General features: G+C 48.7%; 1 protein-coding gene across 2 annotated transcripts in view; it reads right to left on the bottom strand.

Annotated features, from left to right (window-relative positions):
* EPS8L3 (EPS8 signaling adaptor L3) overlaps window positions 1-17,247 on the bottom strand; it is a 171,966-nt gene that overhangs the window by 76,793 nt on the left and 77,926 nt on the right. For both annotated transcript variants that reach the window (XM_068269530.1, XM_068269529.1), the window contains exons 12-14: window positions 8,213-8,287; window positions 5,363-5,511; window positions 624-723 (exon numbers count right to left, since the gene is read on the bottom strand). In XM_068269530.1, coding sequence (XP_068125631.1) covers window positions 624-723; window positions 5,363-5,511; window positions 8,213-8,287 — 324 coding nt within the window. The remainder of the gene's footprint in view (window positions 1-623; window positions 724-5,362; window positions 5,512-8,212; window positions 8,288-17,247) is intronic.

Below are 17,247 nucleotides of genomic sequence, written 5' to 3' on the forward strand. Positions count from 1 at the left end.
ACAACGTACTGCATGCAGTACTTTGGACGCGGCTGAGCCGCGTTAGACTGCTTGCACATGCTCAGTAATGTTGGGGAGGAGCGGAGAGCGGCCAGGCACATGGCTAATTAATATGCACTGCACGTTATGACGTGCAGTGTTTACTTCCTGGAGCAGCCGCTCTGTGCGGCGATTGGCCGGCGGGACCACGTGATGCCGCATGTGCACAAGAGTGCGCATCACGGCATCACTGACGCCAGAGTGAGCTGCACAACGCGGCTCACTCTGACGTCCAGATCCAGCACCACCAGGCGTTGAGTTAGGGGGACGTTATGCGACCTTAACGCCCCCTCTAACACAACGTCCTGGAGTGAAATTAGCCTAACACACCACGGTGCGTGCTTTTGATATGATTAAGAATAGACAATACTGGTCTGTCAGCTAAACAAAGATCCCAGGATATTGGTTATGTCATTTCACTATACAATGCAACGTCCAACAAATAACATGAATGACTTATTGCATGATTGTTCAATTATGTCAGTCCCTTATATAACTTGTCTGTACTGTAGTAGCTAAAGACTGTCAATATGGAGTTGCACAACCATATATATCTGACACCTAATACTTTATTATAGATCTACCTGTGGTTGTCCATTTACTGTAGCTATGTCTGGGGGAACCCATCCATCAGAGAATACTGGTACATAGGCTGGTACTGTCTTAGCATTGGGCCAGTCAGCTCTGTAAAAAAAATACAATAAAATACAAACCTTTAGTGTAGCTATAGGATAACTGTTTTCTGAACTATACATCTGGAGAGCAGAAATAAGCAAAATAGATTTAAATGGCAATAGAAACTATTATGAATTCATTTTACAGATGCAGTACATGCACAAATGAAGGCGTATTTTTTAACGTACGCCTTCATTTGTGCATGTACTGCATCTGTAAAATTAATTCATAATAGTTTAAAAAGGGCGTCAGGAAAAAAGGGCGCAGGGTTTTAAATGATAAGCATAAATAACGTTTAAAAAAAATTGTGCTAAATTTCGTTTAAAAATAATGTTTTATAAAGTTATAAATCATTAAATAATGTGTATGAAATCGGCAATTGTAAAAACGTTAATCTTCCCTGTTTAAAAAGTGAAATGTATAATAAAGTTTTATAAAAGATTAATAAGAATTTTACTAAAGCTATACCTAACCCTACTCTCATACAGAACCCTCCCTGTACCTACCTCTAACCCCTAGACCCCCCTGGTGGTGAATAAATCTAAGAACCCCCTGGTGGTGCCTAAACCTAAGACCCCCCAGGTGGTGCCTAACCCTAAGACCCCCCAGGTGGTGCCTAACCCTAAGACCTCCCTGGTGGTGCCTAAACCTAAGACCCCCCTGGTGGTGCCTAACCCTAAGACCCCCCAGGTGGTGCCTAACCCTAAGACCTTTCAGGTGGTGCCTAACCCTAAGACCCCCCTGTTGGTGCCTAACCCTAAGACCCCCCTGGTGGTGCCTAACCCTAAGACCCCCCTGGTGGTGCCTAAACCTAAGACCTCCCTGGTGGTGCCTAAACCTAAGACCCCCTGGTGGTGCCTAAACCTAAGACCCCCCTGTGATAAGCATTAATAACATTTGAAAAAATATTGTGCTGTTTTTCGTTTAAAAATAATGTTTAAAAAATTATAAATCATTAAATAATGTGTAATCATGAGAAGCAGTTATAAAACATTAAAAATCTCTGGGCGCCGCTTGTAAAACGTTATTTTTCTCCGGCGCCCTTTTTTCCTGTTGGGCGCCCATTAAACGATATTTATTATGGGAGTGAATGGCGGCGCCCTTTTTGTCCACTTGCCTCAAATTTACTGTTTCCCAAGTGAAGACCTGTATGTACTCATGTGTACTCCTGTATCTTGTGAAAAGGACCGGCACATAAAGCACTTGACCAAATTGAGTGTACAAGTCCACAGCTCGTCACGGCAGCAGCCAAAACTAGTCGGGACAAGAGCGGGCAGCACGGATACAGGATCGTTCACTGAGGTCTTAGTACCACAAGGAGTGGGAAGTGTTGCATGCCAGGGGTGGGTCCTAAGTGGATTAGGGCCCTCTGGAAGTAAGTGCCTACCTCATTTTGCCTGTATTTGCCCTTTTATTCAGAAATAAATCGAACGTGACAATTTCCACTGAGAGCATCCTGTCTGCTTTAACTGCACTTTGAGTGCGCCAAGGTGGTGGAGTGGTGAAACCTTAAAGGAAGAATATACCTGCGCTGTGAACAATCACTTTACTACAAGCTACCAGTTGTCAGACCCGCCCGCGGGGCGGACGTTCTGACGACAGTTTCCGCGAGTCTACAGTCTGTCGGCCGGCTGATAAGGCTGTTTTTGACTGATCTGCCGAGCGGATCAGTCAAAACCAGCCTTATCAGCCGGCCGACAGACTGTACACATACGGAAACTGTCGTCAGAACGTCCGCCCCCGCGGGCGGGTCTGACGACTGGTAGCTTGTGTTAGTCCGACGTGTGTACGCACCTTTAGTCTTCAGCCACCTGAAGCCCTCATATTGGATGCCTATTCATAGGAGATGTCATTTCTTAGGTTTTCTGTAGTGACTCTTTATAAGAACATTTGTAAGCAATAAGCATGTATGTGTGGAAGGCGTCATTCCATTCAGGATGAGAGGAAAGAGAGGCAAGCAATATCCCCTGCTGGCTCCTATACTGTGGTAAGCAAGAGCAATCATCAGGAAAAAAAAATCCCTAAGCAGAGATGGCTAAGGAATGCCAGGCATGACTTTACAGACATAGGATCCTTTCCCCAGTTTGACCATGACCATAAATATGAACAACGTTTCAATAAACATGTAGGCGTCTACAGTATCTGCCTAAAGTGCATGTCAATTCCATGAAAAATGGAGGGGGCGCAGATATTGTCCCATCCTGACCTGTCCTGAGCAAACTGAAGCTAAGACTTAAAGAGACTCAGAGATGAACAACATAATAGATTTATACATACCTGGGGCTTCCTTCAGCCCCATCCGCATGCATCGCTCCCACGCCACCATCCTCAGCCTTCTCAAGTAGCGGGTCTCACTTCGGCCGCATGCGTAAAACAGGTGGCGACAAGATGGAGGGAGTCCCTGTGCATGCGGAAAAACTGGTCGCGCCCGTGGAAGTTACAGTACCCTGTACCGGCGATAGAGGCAGGGAAGGATGGTGGCGTGGGAGCAATCCATGCAGGTGGGGCTGGAGGAAGCTCCAAGTATGTATAAATCTATTATGTTATTCGTCTCTGAGTCCTGTCTCTGAGTCCCTTTAAGGGAAACCAGGAGTGATTTCATAGACGCATGGAGGCCTGATTCAATTTCAACTATCACTAGTGTTGAAGCACAAAATAAAAAAAATCAGTGCTGGCGCTTGGCCTCTGCCAAAAATCTCGCATGTGTATGTTAGCCTCCTATCTTACCTCTGCTCCCTATGCATTGGTGAGAGATCAGAACTGGTGGATCATTTAGGCTGAGGGTTGGCCAAGCCTATTGTTCTCTTACCCACCCCACCAGCACCACGCTGTTAGGCCTTCTCTAGCCTCCTTGCCACAGAACGTGTCACTAACCTTGCATAGGCTAGCAACGCATATTAGACTTGCTTCTACCTATAACACATTAAAAAAAAAAAAAACCTTAAACCCCCCATCCTTCAAAGCAGCCTAGCTATCCGCCTCTCTCTCAATCATCTCCAATGACCAATAGCTCCATCTGCCCTTCATACTAAATACTATATTTCCCTTTATACTCTTAGAATGTATGGCAAACTGGGCAGACTCCTCTCATCCTCATGTGTCATAGTTTGTACATATAATATTATTATTTGTACTTTATTATGCTAATATTTAAAAACTCCCAACAAGGTTCTCTGGATCACTTGTATATTCAGAAATGATGCATCATGGAAGTTCCTTTGTGCTCGCATAAACCTGGATAGAGTTGGGCCGAACGGTTCGCCTGCGAACGGTTCCATGTGAACTTCAGTGGTTCGCGTTCGCGTCCCGCAGGCGAACTTTTGCAGAAGTTCGGTTCGCCCCATAATGCACCATGAGGGTCAACTTTGACCCTCTACATCACAGTCAGCAGGCCCAGTGTAGCCAATTAGGCTACACTAGCCCCTGGAGCCACTCCCCCCCTAATAAAAGGCAGGCAGCGGCGGCCATTACGCTCACTCGTGTGCCTGCGTTAGTGAGAGTAGGGCGAGCTGCTGCAGACTGTCTCTCATAGGGAAATATTAGTTAGGCTTAGCTTGTTCCTGGCTGCATACCTGTTCTGTGAACCCACCACTGCATACCTGTACTGTGAACCCACCACTGCATACCTGTTCAGTGAACCCACAACTGCATACCTGTTCAGTGAACCCACCACTGCATACCTGTTCAGTGAACCCACCACTGCATACCTGTTCAGTGAACCTGCCACTGCATACCTGTTCTGTGAACCCACCACTGCATACCTGTTGTGTTCAGTGAACCCGCCACTGTATACCTGTTCAGTGAACCTGCCACTGCATACCTGTTCTGTTCAGTGAACCCGCCACTGCATACCTGTTCTGTTCAGTGAACCTGTTCTGTATACCTGTTCTGTTCAGTGAACCCACCACTGCATACCTGTTCAGTGAACCTGCCACTGCATACCTGTTCTGTGAACCCGCCACTGTATACCTGTTCTGTTCAGTGAACCCGCCACTGCATACCTGTTCTGTTCAGTGAACCCGCCACTGCATGCCTGTTCTCGCCATGGTGCGCACCAGTCCAGCACGGCCGTCACTACACAAACAGCTGTTTGCGGTGCGTTACACGGTGAGTTTGGTGTGTCAGTGTGAAGCAGTACCTTAATTACACTACCTGATTGATGTATACACATGCAAGATGTTTTAAAGCACTTTAGGCCTGTCATTTAGCATTCAATGTGATTTCTGCCCTTAAAACGCTGCTTTGCGTCAAATCCAGATTTTTACCGGGGACTTTTGGCATGTATCCCACTCCTCCACCTGGGGGTCTAGGTGTTAGACCCCTTGAAACATCTTTTCCATCACTTTTGTGGCCAGCATAATTTTTTTTTTCAAAGTTCGCATCCCCATTGAAGTCTATTGCGGTTTGCGAACTTTTACGCAAACCGAACCTTATGCGGAAGTTCGCGAACCCGGTTCGCAAACCTAAAATCGGAGGTTCGGCCCCACTCTAAACCTGGATAATTGCAAATATCTTCTACCTTCTATTTTCAGAAGGCAAGTTGATATCGATGTTTTTTCAAGGGCCCTCTACTGTTTTCCAGGTTAGTAACCCAACACTTGAGTCTCATTCAATAGAAACCTCCTAGTTCCACTTCAGCTGTTAGTACCTTGTTCTTAACCATGCTTCACCCAGACTTTCCCAGAGTTTTCTTTCTTTATCAGTCACACAAGCGCTCATCAGTAGTAAAGCCTTTTGTGTAAGAAATGGTGACAGAACAGAACTGGGCATGTCCTTCCTGGGACATTTGGCCAATATCTGTAAAAGAGTTGACAGTAATGTGAACTTAGGTTTAAAGTGAACTTCTACCAGCAGATTATAAAAGTTGCTATTGTGAATAAAAAAATGTTAATTGCCCATTTGTCTTGCTGAGTTTTTCACTTCACTAGTTTCACAGCTGCAAAAAAAATCTTTACAAGAGTAAAGCAGAGTGAAGCCTGAACACCTGATCTGCAAACCTCTGCAGCAGTAACACAGATGCCCATATGCAATTCTCTTCTTCTCCTGAGTTTTCTCCTAAGTGATATTTTCACATTGTGTCATAAAATGCAATGTTAACCCCCAGCAAGCAAGAAAATACTTGAACTAATTTGGATAGTACTTTTTCACCAACTTTTAGGTACTTTCAATTGTAAAATGCTGAAAAGTTATTTTAAAGAGAAGAAGAAAATTATCTCCTAAGAGAAAAAGAGAATTGCATATGGGTCAGAAAGTGTTAAGTATTACACAGGGCCGGATTACCGACCAGGCAACAAAAGCAGTCGCTTGGGGCCCCATTCAGAGTCAAAGGGGCCCCATCAGCACATAAACCAGCCCTTGCCATCCAGTCAGCAGTGGCTGGATGGTATAATGGTTAAAGGGACTCTGAGCAGTGCAGTAACTATGGAAAGATGCATATCATTTTAAAGCTCTCTTTCTCCTCTTTCCAATGATATATAAACCACCACCCTATGCCTTTTAGTTTTCGATATTTTCGTGATCCAAATCGCGGCCACTGCAATTTCGATTGTGAAAATAGCGAAAACTAAAAGGCAGTTTATCTATCATTGGAAAGAGGAGAAAGAGAGCTTCAAAATGAAATGCATCTTTCCATAGTTACATTGTATTACACAGGACGACTTTTCTCCAAGGTCGGCAGCTCGATTCAGTACAATGCAATGAAATATAAGGAACCCAGGGGGATATAACTACAAACATCATGCTGGTAGGTGTGAGGATGTAATTAATTAGTTGTGGGTATGCTTAAAAGGACTCTGTAGGGGGGTCAGAGGAAAATGAGTTGAACTTACCTGGGGCTTCTAATTGTTCCCCGCAGGCATCCTGTGCCCGTGCAGCCACTACCCAATGCTCCGGCCCCGCCTCTGGTTCACTTCTGGAATTTCAGACTTTAAAGTCTAAAAACCACTGCGCCTGCGTTGCCGTGTCCTCTCTTCCCCTGATGTCACCAGGAGAGCACGGCACAGACCATACTGGGCCTGCGCAGTACGCTCCTGGTACCATCAGCAAGAGTGAGGACACGGCAACGCAGCAGCAGTGGTTTTCAGACTTTAGAGTCTGAAATTCCAGAAGTGAACCAGAGGCGGGGCCGGAGCATTGGGGAGTGGCTGCGCGGGCACAGGATGTCTGTGGGGGACCATTAGAAGCCCCGGGTAACTTTAACTCATTTTCCCCTGACCCCCCTACAGTGTTCCTTTAAAGACATACCCACAGGCACTGCTCGGAGTCCCTTTAAGGGCTCTGCCTCTGACACAGGAGACCAGTGTTCGAAGCTCGGCTCTGCCTGTTCAGTAAGCCAGCACCTATTCAGTAGGAGACCTTAGGCAAGTCTCTCTAACACTGCTACTGCCTATAGGGTGCGTCCTAGTGGCTGCAGCTCTGGCGCTCTGAGTCCGCCAGAAGAAAAGCGCGATATAAATGTTATTTGTCTTGTCTTGTCAAATGATGCCGTGCACTGCTGATTGTCTTTAGAGCCAGGCTCTCCTCCTAGGTCCCCCTCCTGCTACTGTGCACTATGCCGCTGCCCACTCCTCCCTCCCTTCCCACAGAGAACCACAGCTGCAGCAAGAATGATAGCAGCAGATGGCAAATGCTCACTCACCTATCCATGATCCAAGCGATAGAGATCCTGTCATCTGAAACCCATTTGTCTCTTCTACAGTGCAGCCGCTCACTCTGAATTTCCTGATTCTCAGATCAGACAGGAAGTAGGAAGTAGTAATAGTAGTAGTAACAGATCGGCAGCACTCTAGAGGAGACAGATGGACTCCGGATGACGGGACCTCTATTGCTTGGATCGCAATAGGTGAATGTGAGTCATCTGGTGCTGTCATTCTCCCCCGCTGTGGCTGCCTTCTCTGCTGGACTATAGTATTCACTGGGATGGAGGCTGCATGGTGGCTGTCTAGTTTGGGAGGAAATCGGTTGTTCGGTGGTGGGGGTGGTTATGTAATTCTGTCTGGGGAACTGCTTCCGGTTTGGCGGTGTCCAGAGCTTTCTGCTATTGCCAGGCTGGAGATTCAGGGGGAAAGTGCTGCTGCTGTGATATCTGGCGCCCTTATCACAGGGGTGCCCCAGCCCCTGAGTGCAAATGTCCCAGCCATTCATCTCTCACTCTGCATTTTGCCGCTGCTACTCCCTGCATTGTGCACCCACAGAGGAAAGCGGGCTGTTGCCCATAGCAACCAGTAGCTCAGCTGCCCCGGTGTGTGCGGCATGTTGCTGTGCAGCTGCAGCTTCTGATTCTATTACGACATGAGGGAGGGGGGGGGGGGAAATCAGTTACTTTGCTTAGGGCCCCATTTAGCCTTCATCCGGTTCTGGTATTACAGCAAAGGATAACCATGACATCCAGTTAACTAACATTTTCCGAATAAGGTCAGCCATGATAGCTTTAATGATCTCTCACTATAAGCCTGATATAAATGCACATACAAATTTCTTTGAAAGTTAGGTAGCTCACCTTAGGAAGTATATTTAGCAGCATGTGGACAAGGTCAGTAGCTGAGGGCTTGGACATATGTTCTTGTACTTTTGCCTGGCAGTAAAAAACTGTATATTAGTTATTGTACAACATATAGCACTTTAACATATCACCTGGTGGCTCAATGGTAAAGGAATACTTTGAGGGTCATTTATTAATCTTGCAATAACTTTCACACATCTATGTTGCAGGTGTATATTATTTATATAGTGTTATTTATAATCCATAATTCCGCACCTTTTTCTATTTTGCTTGGTAAATGATTACTACGGTTGCCTACTGTATAGTTAGTAAAATGATGAATTTGCACAAAGTTTCACTCTTTCTAACAAGGTTTCTCTAACTACCTAATTTTTAAATGTGGTTATGTGATCTGTAATTACTGTTCAACAGCTTTAATGTTCTCCCTGAATTAGTGGGGACTTAGCTCCTTTCGTATCATATCCGATCTTATTCTGTTTGAGTAACAAAGTATTCACACTGTTACATGCCTGCTCTGTATGTCACAATCTGGAGCATATTCATTGCCTTTTTATCTCACATGGCCTCACCTTTTTGGTATAACTGAAACATGGCTGCTTTCCTTAGACACCTCTCATATGGAGGCATAGAGTTCAGCCACACACCCTACTCAGACCTGGTAATAAATATGGTGGAGGTGTAGTCATTATTCTTTCCCAACACTGTTCATCCCCCTTCTCCTTCCCCTGCCTTGTGTTCTTCATCCTTCAAAGTCCACTCAATCCAAATCTATTCCCCCTTTCACTTTCAAATAGCTGTAATCTATCGTCCCCCTGGTCCAGCCAATCTTTTCTTAGGCCATTTCTTGTTAGCATACAAGGAATGTATTGTATATCCAACAACTACTTTATGACTAGTGTCACAGGAGCCCTAGTGGCTGACCGCACTTAGCCTTCTAAACGGTGCCAGCGCACAGATCGTGCGAACTCTGGTGGCAGTCAATGCGCAGGAACCGTTAAGAATTAGCCGCAGACAACTCAGAAGGGAGCTTGTGAGACACGGGTAATTACAACGTCACCTACTGGTTCAGAGTAAACTGCCACCACCGCGGTTACCATGGGACCGTGGAGCCCACTAACTGACTGACTAGTCCTGTGAATAAAACGGTTAAACACACGGTATTCTGTCTAGCCAACAACAAACAAACAGTAGCGTATCTTCAGAGACCCGGGATCAGTTCTGTGTGTGCTGATAAGCAGGGTAGCGGAACAGTGAATGACTTGGAGGAAGTCTTTTATTCACACAATATAAATAATTAATATATACAGACAATTATTAAAATCACAATTATTAAGACGGTAATAGCCAGTATAAAACATAAAAGAAGGGAGAAAAATACTTAGTTCCTGGAAAGATGTCCTTTTTGTGGGAAAATCATCAGTTCAAGCAAAACGGTTTCAAGTTCTTAGAGTTCTTTGTTTCAGAGTAAAGTTCAGCAAGATTTAAAATCCAAACAAAATGGAGGATGTCCTTTGTTTCAGCTCTGTCAAGATGGCCACCACTTGTTCCTCATAGTGGCCGTGTGTCATGAAGATGGTAAAGGGAGGAATTGAGCCCGCCTGCTGGCTCTGTGCTTTTGATGAAGCTGGTTTGGGGGTGTGGCAGTGCCAGCCCCCTCTGAGCTACCAGCACATGACAGTTCATTCCCTCTGAGAGATTTTAGAGCTAAACTTATGAATTGCTGTAACTCCTGAACCATACATGTTACATTTAGGGGGGTAACAGCTTCATACTTGGAGGAAAATCCGACATGGCTAGTGCAGCAGATCAGGGTCCTGGGTAGATTCATACCTGGGTTGTAGGGGCCCCGGGCCCCTCTCGACTGGTATCAAGAGATCCAGCATGACCCTACGGATCCAATGATACCGCTCTCATAACCACCCTATTTATTGTATTCTGTAAATGGGCAAAAGATTATATAGTACATTCATTTCTTCCTGCTAAGGCTGGAGTCAGCCTGACTGGAGTCCAGCTGTGTCTCCTTTTTTTGAAAGGCCCTGTTGGCTCCTTCAATTAACATCTGAATGTGAGATCAGCTAGGTGTCACCAGGGACTCTCTGTGCCCAGGCTCATTAGCATATCAAAAGAGCCATCCAGCCTTTAGGACGGTGCTCTCTCTGCTAAGAAAAGGACTCCAGCTCCCACTACACACTCAACCCAGATTGTATCGATTTGAAGCGCAATCGATGCAGGGAATCGAGTGCGATCGTTTTTTCTTCACGGGCGGTTCCAGGACGCGCCTGCGGCCCCGCAACCGTCCGTGACAGCCCTCCCCCTTGTCTGCGGCTTAGCCACACCTCCGCAAGATGTGTGGCGGCGCCGCTAACCTGGCTGACGGGCCTCGAGTTGCCGGTACGGCGGGAAAACCTATTGGAGCCCGGGGCTCGGTTCCCCTGGACCGGTCGCGGTCTGCTACCCTCAGGGTTGACCCGACATGGACCGTTCTGGACAGGGCGTTTGCGCCACTGCAGTCGGACGTGGTGTCCGCCGGGACTGCTGACAACGGGCAGTGGGTTGGTTAGGTCAACAGCCAGCCCACGCAGGGTTCCCCTGCTAAGTGGCTGTGGACCTAAGGGAACCCCGCGGGAATCCCTGGACCTTCCCAGCTCCTGACAGACGGCACATGCCCTGCAGTAGTTTGCTACATCCCTGTTCATTCGGGGCCAATAAAACTGGTTCCGAATACCGGCAAGTGTCTTGCGGACACCCGAGTGCCCTGTCAGAGGATTACCATGTGCGGATTTCAGCACATGTCCCCTGAACGCACTCGGGACCACAAGCCATTTGGTATTCGCGTGGGATCTACCTGTAGGGGGCTGTACAGACTCACTGTACAGTCTCCCACCTTCCCAGTACACCTTGAAAGCGGCCCCGTCTGCGAGGGGCTCAGCGGCTTGCTGCCTGAGCACCTCCAGGCTTGGGTCACTTTGTAGTGCGGCTGAGAATACGGCGCTGTCAGTTTCAGCCAATTGGCTCATGTCACACGAGGCCAGCGGCTGAAAGGTCTCATCCCTGCGGTCAGAGGAGGGGGAGGAGGCCGGAACCCCCTCCACCTGTTCTGAGCTCGGGTTCTGAGCAGTGCAGCTGCGCGGTACTGCTAGCACAGGTACACTGTCAGAATGGCACAGACGGACATTACTCAAATCATCATTGCATGCAGTAATGACATTGACAGGTATAGACATTTTTTCATTACAGACAGGTTGTACAGTAAACTCAGGTACAGTTACAGCATCATCACAGCAGACAGTCTGTACATCAAACCTTGGAAGCAGGCACTATTGAACCTGGTACCCTTGAACTGGGCACATTCAACCCGCCTCCCCCTGGTGCTCCCCCAAGTGTATAAAGTACCTGGTGGTGGGTGGAGAGTCCGTCTCCTTCCGTGAGCGACAAGGCAGTCGTGGCAGGTTCATAGTAGGACACAAGCTTGCCCAAATCAGTCCCCAGCAACACAGGGACTGGGAGATCCTTCATGACCCCAACAACCCTTTCGTGGATCCCTAATCCCCAATCCAGCTTCACTGTCGCGTGGGCTATGTGAAAAAGGGTGCCCTCTACTCCAGTAAGGGCAAGGGATCGGCTGGAGCTGATGCTCTCCTTCGGCACAAGATGTGAGTGAACTAACGTGATGTCAGCTCCGGTGTCTCGAAATCCGGTGACAACTTTGCCGTTCACTCTAACAAGTTGCTGCTGGTCGGTTCGGTCGCGGATTTCCTTTCCGCGAGCAAACAGGACAAAATCTGATGATCCAGGCTGTGGTTCGCTGGCGGGTTGCCTCTGCTGTGGGTGAGGTACAGGTGATGCAGAGGATCCAGGTGCTGGTGGTGTCTGTCTCCGCTCCGGACAGTCGAATTTCATGTGTCCGGGCTGGCGGCAGTAGTGACAGGTGACCTCTCCAGGCGCTGCAGGCCTGGGTGCAGCAGCTGCGCTGGGTGGCCTCTATGGCGGACGGCTCACAGGGGCAGGAGGGTCTGCCGAGGTATTGGGCTGACCTCCTCTCCAGCTGGATGGGACAGTTCTGCGTGTATCAGCCACCCGGGTAGTTGCAAAAGTCTCAGCAAGGTCTGCAGCGACAGTGGCTGAAGCCGGCCTGCGTTCTAGCACAAACTGGCGTACATCAGCAGGGCAAATGTTCAGAAATTGTTCGAGGACTATCAAGTCCTCCAGGACGCCATAAGACCCTTTGGTGAGGCCTAGAGTCCACTGCCGTAGTGTGGTGAGCAAGCTGCTGGCCACATCTCGGTACGAATCAGAAGACTTTTTCTGCCAGGCCCTGAACTTTTTCCGATAGGCTTCTGGCGTCAGCTGGTACTTAGTAATTATAGCGTCTTTTATAGCAGCATAATCATTATCCTTCTCCGCAGGCAATTCTGCAAAGGCATCAAGCGCTTTGTAGCGCAGCAAAGGTGTCAGATGTCTGGCCCACTGGTCTTGGGACAGACGATACTGACGGCACGCTTTTTCAAAAGACCGCAAAAACAAGTCAATGTCTGTGTCTTTTTCAATATTAGCAAATTTAAATTTTGCACTTACGGGTGGTGCAGCTCCTTCAGCAGGGAGACTGGGCGGTGAACTCCGGCTGGCCTGTTGCACTTTTGCCATGTTTAGCTCATGCTGTCGTTGGCGCTCCTGTTCTCGCTCAGCGGCATCCCTCTCCGCGTGGCGTTCAGCAGCAGCAGCAGCAGCAGCTTGCCACTCCCGTTCCTCCCGCATTTGGCGCTCTTCACGCATGTACTGCAGGTACTTGTCCAGGTCAGTGTCCATCAGCTTTTGTAATGCCTGCTGCATTAGCGGATCAGTACAAACAGACAGTCCAGTACTGGCCGGTTCCAGGCGAGTACTTTCAGAAACTCTGGGGTTAGGGTCCACACTGACATTCTCCTGCGTAACTGTTGATGCAGGGCCCTCAGGATGCACAACCTCTGTACGGTCAGGAGTCTCAGTCTCTGGTTCCCCTTGCCTTGAGTCAGATGGGTCAGCGTCTACCTCAGCAGACACATCCAGCTCCTGCAGTTGCTGGGTATCCCATTGAAACAATTCCGTTACCAGGTCCCCTTGTTTCTTGCGGCCGACATCAATGCCTCTCTCTTGGCAAAGATTTTGCAGGTCCGCCAGGCACATTTTCTTGTAGTTCCCGGACATTTCCACGCCAAATAAAATAAAACTTTTGGGGAGGGGTACTGGCTACACAGTCTCTCTGTATATATAAAAAATATATTGCCTTCCAGCTACACCAACGAATTAGTTCGTTTCTCGATAGCGCTAGCGCTATCGCAGATACTTTCAGCACAACACAGGTCCCAACCGCTGCCTAACACTGTCACAGGAGCCCTAGTGGCTGACCGCACTTAGCCTTCTAAACGGTGCCAGCGCACAGATCGTGCGAACTCTGGTCGCAGTCAATGCGCAGGAACCGTTAAGAATTAGCCGCAGACAACTCAGAAGGGAGCCTGTGAGACACGGGTAATTACAACGTCACCTACTGGTTCAGAGTAAACTGCCACCACCGCGGTTACCATGGGACCGTGGAGCCCACTAACTGACTGACTAGTCCTGCGAATAAAACGGTTAAACACACGGTATTCTGTCTAGCCAACAACAAACAAACAGTAGCGTATCTTCAGAGACCCGGGATCAGTTCTGTGTGTGCTGATAAGCAGGGTAGCGGAACAGTGAATGACTTGGAGGAAGTCTTTTATTCACACAATATAAATAATTAATATATACAGACAATTATTAAAATCACAATTATTAAGACGGTAATAGCCAGTATAAAAAATAAAAGAAGGGAGAAAAATACTTAGTTCCTGGAAAGATGTCCTTTTTGTGGGAAAATCATCAGTTCAAGCAAAACGGTTTCAAGTTCTTAGAGTTCTTTGTTTCAGAGTAAAGTTCAGCAAGATTTAAAATCCAAACAAAATGGAGGATGTCCTTTGTTTCAGCTCTGTCAAGATGGCCACCACTTGTTCCTCATAGTGGCCGTGTGTCATGAAGATGGTAAAGGGAGGAATTGAGCCCGCCTGCTGGCTCTGTGCTTTTGATGAAGCTGGTTTGGGGGTGTGGCAGTGCCAGCCCCCTCTGAGCTACCAGCAAATGACAGTTCATTCCCTCTGAGAGATTTTAGAGCTAAACTTATGAATTGCTGTAACTCCTGAACCATACATGTTACATTTAGGGGGGTAACAGCTTCATACTTGGAGGAAAATGCAGATTAATATGATATCCGACATGGCTAGTGCAGCAGATCAGGGTCCTGGGTAGATTCATACCTGGGTTGTAGGGGCCCCGGGCCCCTCTCGACTGGTATCAAGAGATCCAGCATGACCCTATGGATCCAATGATACCGCTCTCATAACCACCCTATTTATTGTATTCTGTAAATGGGCAAAAGATTATATAGTACAGCCGTGCCCAACCTACGGCCCGCGGGCCATTCGTGGCCCGCGAAGCCAGTTTCTGTGGCCCGCGCGGTGTCTGCCTGCGGAGAGGGAAAGGATCGGGTGGTATTGCGGTATTGCGTAGTATCGGCACTCGGCGGGACGCGCATACACCAGCGTGTGCTCGTATTCAGCCCCGGGTAGTGCTGGGAGAGTCAGAAAGCCTCGCTCATTGGTTACTGCAGGAACCTTCCTCCAATAGGAATCAGCCTAATTCCTATTGGAGCAAGGTTCCTGCAGTAACCAATGAGCGAGGCTTTCTAACTATCCCAGCACCACCCGGGGCTGAATACGAGCACACGCTGGTGTATGCACGTCCCGCCGAGTGCCATACTACGCAATACCACCCGATCCTCTCCTCCTCCGCAGGACACCACAGGCAGACACCGGGGCACACGCTGTGACAGCCCCCTCAGCCCCACACAGAGCTGACAGCCCCCTCAGCCCCACACAGAGCTGACAGCCTCCTCAGCCCCACACAGAGCTGACAGCCTCCTCAGCCCCACACAGAGCTGACAGCCTCCTCAGCCCCACACAGAGCTGACAGCCCCGTCAGCCCCACACAGAGCTGACAGCCCCCTCAGCCCCACACAGAGCTGACAGCCCCCTCAGCCCCACACAGAGCTGACAGCCCCCTCAGCCCCACACAGAGCTGACAGCCCCCTCAGCCCCACACAGAGCTGACAGCCCCCTCAGCCCCACACAGAGCTGACAGCCCCCTCAGCCCCACACAGAGCTGACAGCCTCCTCAGCCCCACACAGAGCTGACAGCCTCCTCAGCCCCACACAGAGCTGACAGCCTCCTCAGCCCCACACAGAGCTGACAGCCCCCTCAGCCCCACACAGAGCTGACAGCCTCCTCAGCCCCACACAGAGCTGACAGCCCCCTCAGCCCCACACAGAGCTGACAGCCCCCTCAGCCCCACACAGAGCTGACAGCCCCCTCAGCCCCACACAGAGCTGACAGCCTCCTCAGCCCCACACAGAGCTGACAGCCTCCTCAGCCCCACACAGAGCTGACAGCCTCCTCAGCCCCACACAGAGCTGACAGCCTCCTCAGCCCCACACAGAGCTGACAGCCTCCTCAGCCCCACACAGAGCTGACAGCCTCCTCAGCCAGCACACTATAGGCCACGTGTGGGTAATTAGGCCTCTGTTCCTCCTCAGCAGAGCTGACAGCCTCCTCAGCCAGCACACTACAGGCCACGTGTGGGTAATTAGGCCTCTGTTGCTCCTCAGCAGAGCTGACAGCCTCCTCAGCTAGCACACTACAGGCCATGTGTGGGTAATTAGGCCTCTGTTCCTCCTCAGCAGAGCTGACAGCCTCCTCAGAGAGCACACTACAGGCCACTCTGATACCATTGCTGCATTAATCTGCCCTGTGCATACACCCAAACAGCCACAAACTTCTCATTAAGAAAATGTGCATCAAATGGTGAGTACAACAATTCTTATATTGTCGTTTTCTTTCCATTTCCAACACCATGTTAACTGTTACTAGAAAAACGTTAAACGTTTTACATCGAAATTTTGTATGCATGTGTTCCGGCCCTCAAGATTTTTCTTAATTTGAAGTTCGGCCCTCGGGCCAAAAAAGGTTGAGCACCACTGATATAGTACATTCATTTCTTCCTGCTAAGGCTGGAGTCAGCCTGACTGGAGTCCAGCTGTGTCTGCTCTTGGGATCTCCTTTTTTTGAAAGGCCCTGTTGGCTCCTTCAATTAACATCTGAATGTGAGATCAGCTAGGTGTCACCTTATACCTGATGGATGGGCCATCAGCACAGCTTGAAGCCAGGGACTCTCTGTGCCCAGGCTCATTAGCATATCAAAAGAGCCATCCAGCCTTTAGGATGGTGCTCTCTCTGCTAAGAAAAGGACTCCAGCTCCCACTACACACTCAACCCAGATTGTATCGATTTGAAGCGCAATCGATGCAGGGAATCGAGTGCGATCGTTTTTTCTTCACGGGCGGTTCCAGGACGCGCCTGCGGCCCCGCAACCATCCGTGACAACTAGTATACTGCATGGCCACTAGATGGCAGTGTTACTTTTATGTGTGTTCCTGTTCTTGCTCTGTCATAGTGATAAAATAAAAGGTTCTCTGCTCTTTGGTTCATGAGCAGAGTTCAGTATAGCACAGACTAGTCTGCCTGTCCTTTGTGTAGCCTAAGAAGTTATATCCATCATTGCTCAGCATGGCTTCCCCTCTTCCTGTCCACTGACATTCCCTCAGTCATCAATAGAGACTTCAACAACTACTGTCCTTTATCTCTACTCTACTTTTCTTCCAAACTACTTGAGCACCCAGAGCCGGGACAAGGTATTCCAGCACCCGAGGCTGAGACACCAAAGTGCACCCCTCCATCCCTCCCACCCCAGCCGTCACACTGATTGCTATTAGACTAATAGGTGTCCCAGGACCCCCAACCTCCCCAACACCTTAATCTCTAGTTATCTGGCTTGAAGTCCCTGTCATGTATCCCCTTTTCTTATTTCTTTCTGCTTCAAACACAATTGGGAATGACAGCTGAATGAATTGTGCACCCCCTCC

The sequence above is a fragment of the Hyperolius riggenbachi genome, chromosome 2 (genome assembly GCF_040937935.1).
Source record: "Hyperolius riggenbachi isolate aHypRig1 chromosome 2, aHypRig1.pri, whole genome shotgun sequence".
Lineage (NCBI taxonomy): Eukaryota > Metazoa > Chordata > Amphibia > Anura > Hyperoliidae > Hyperolius > Hyperolius riggenbachi.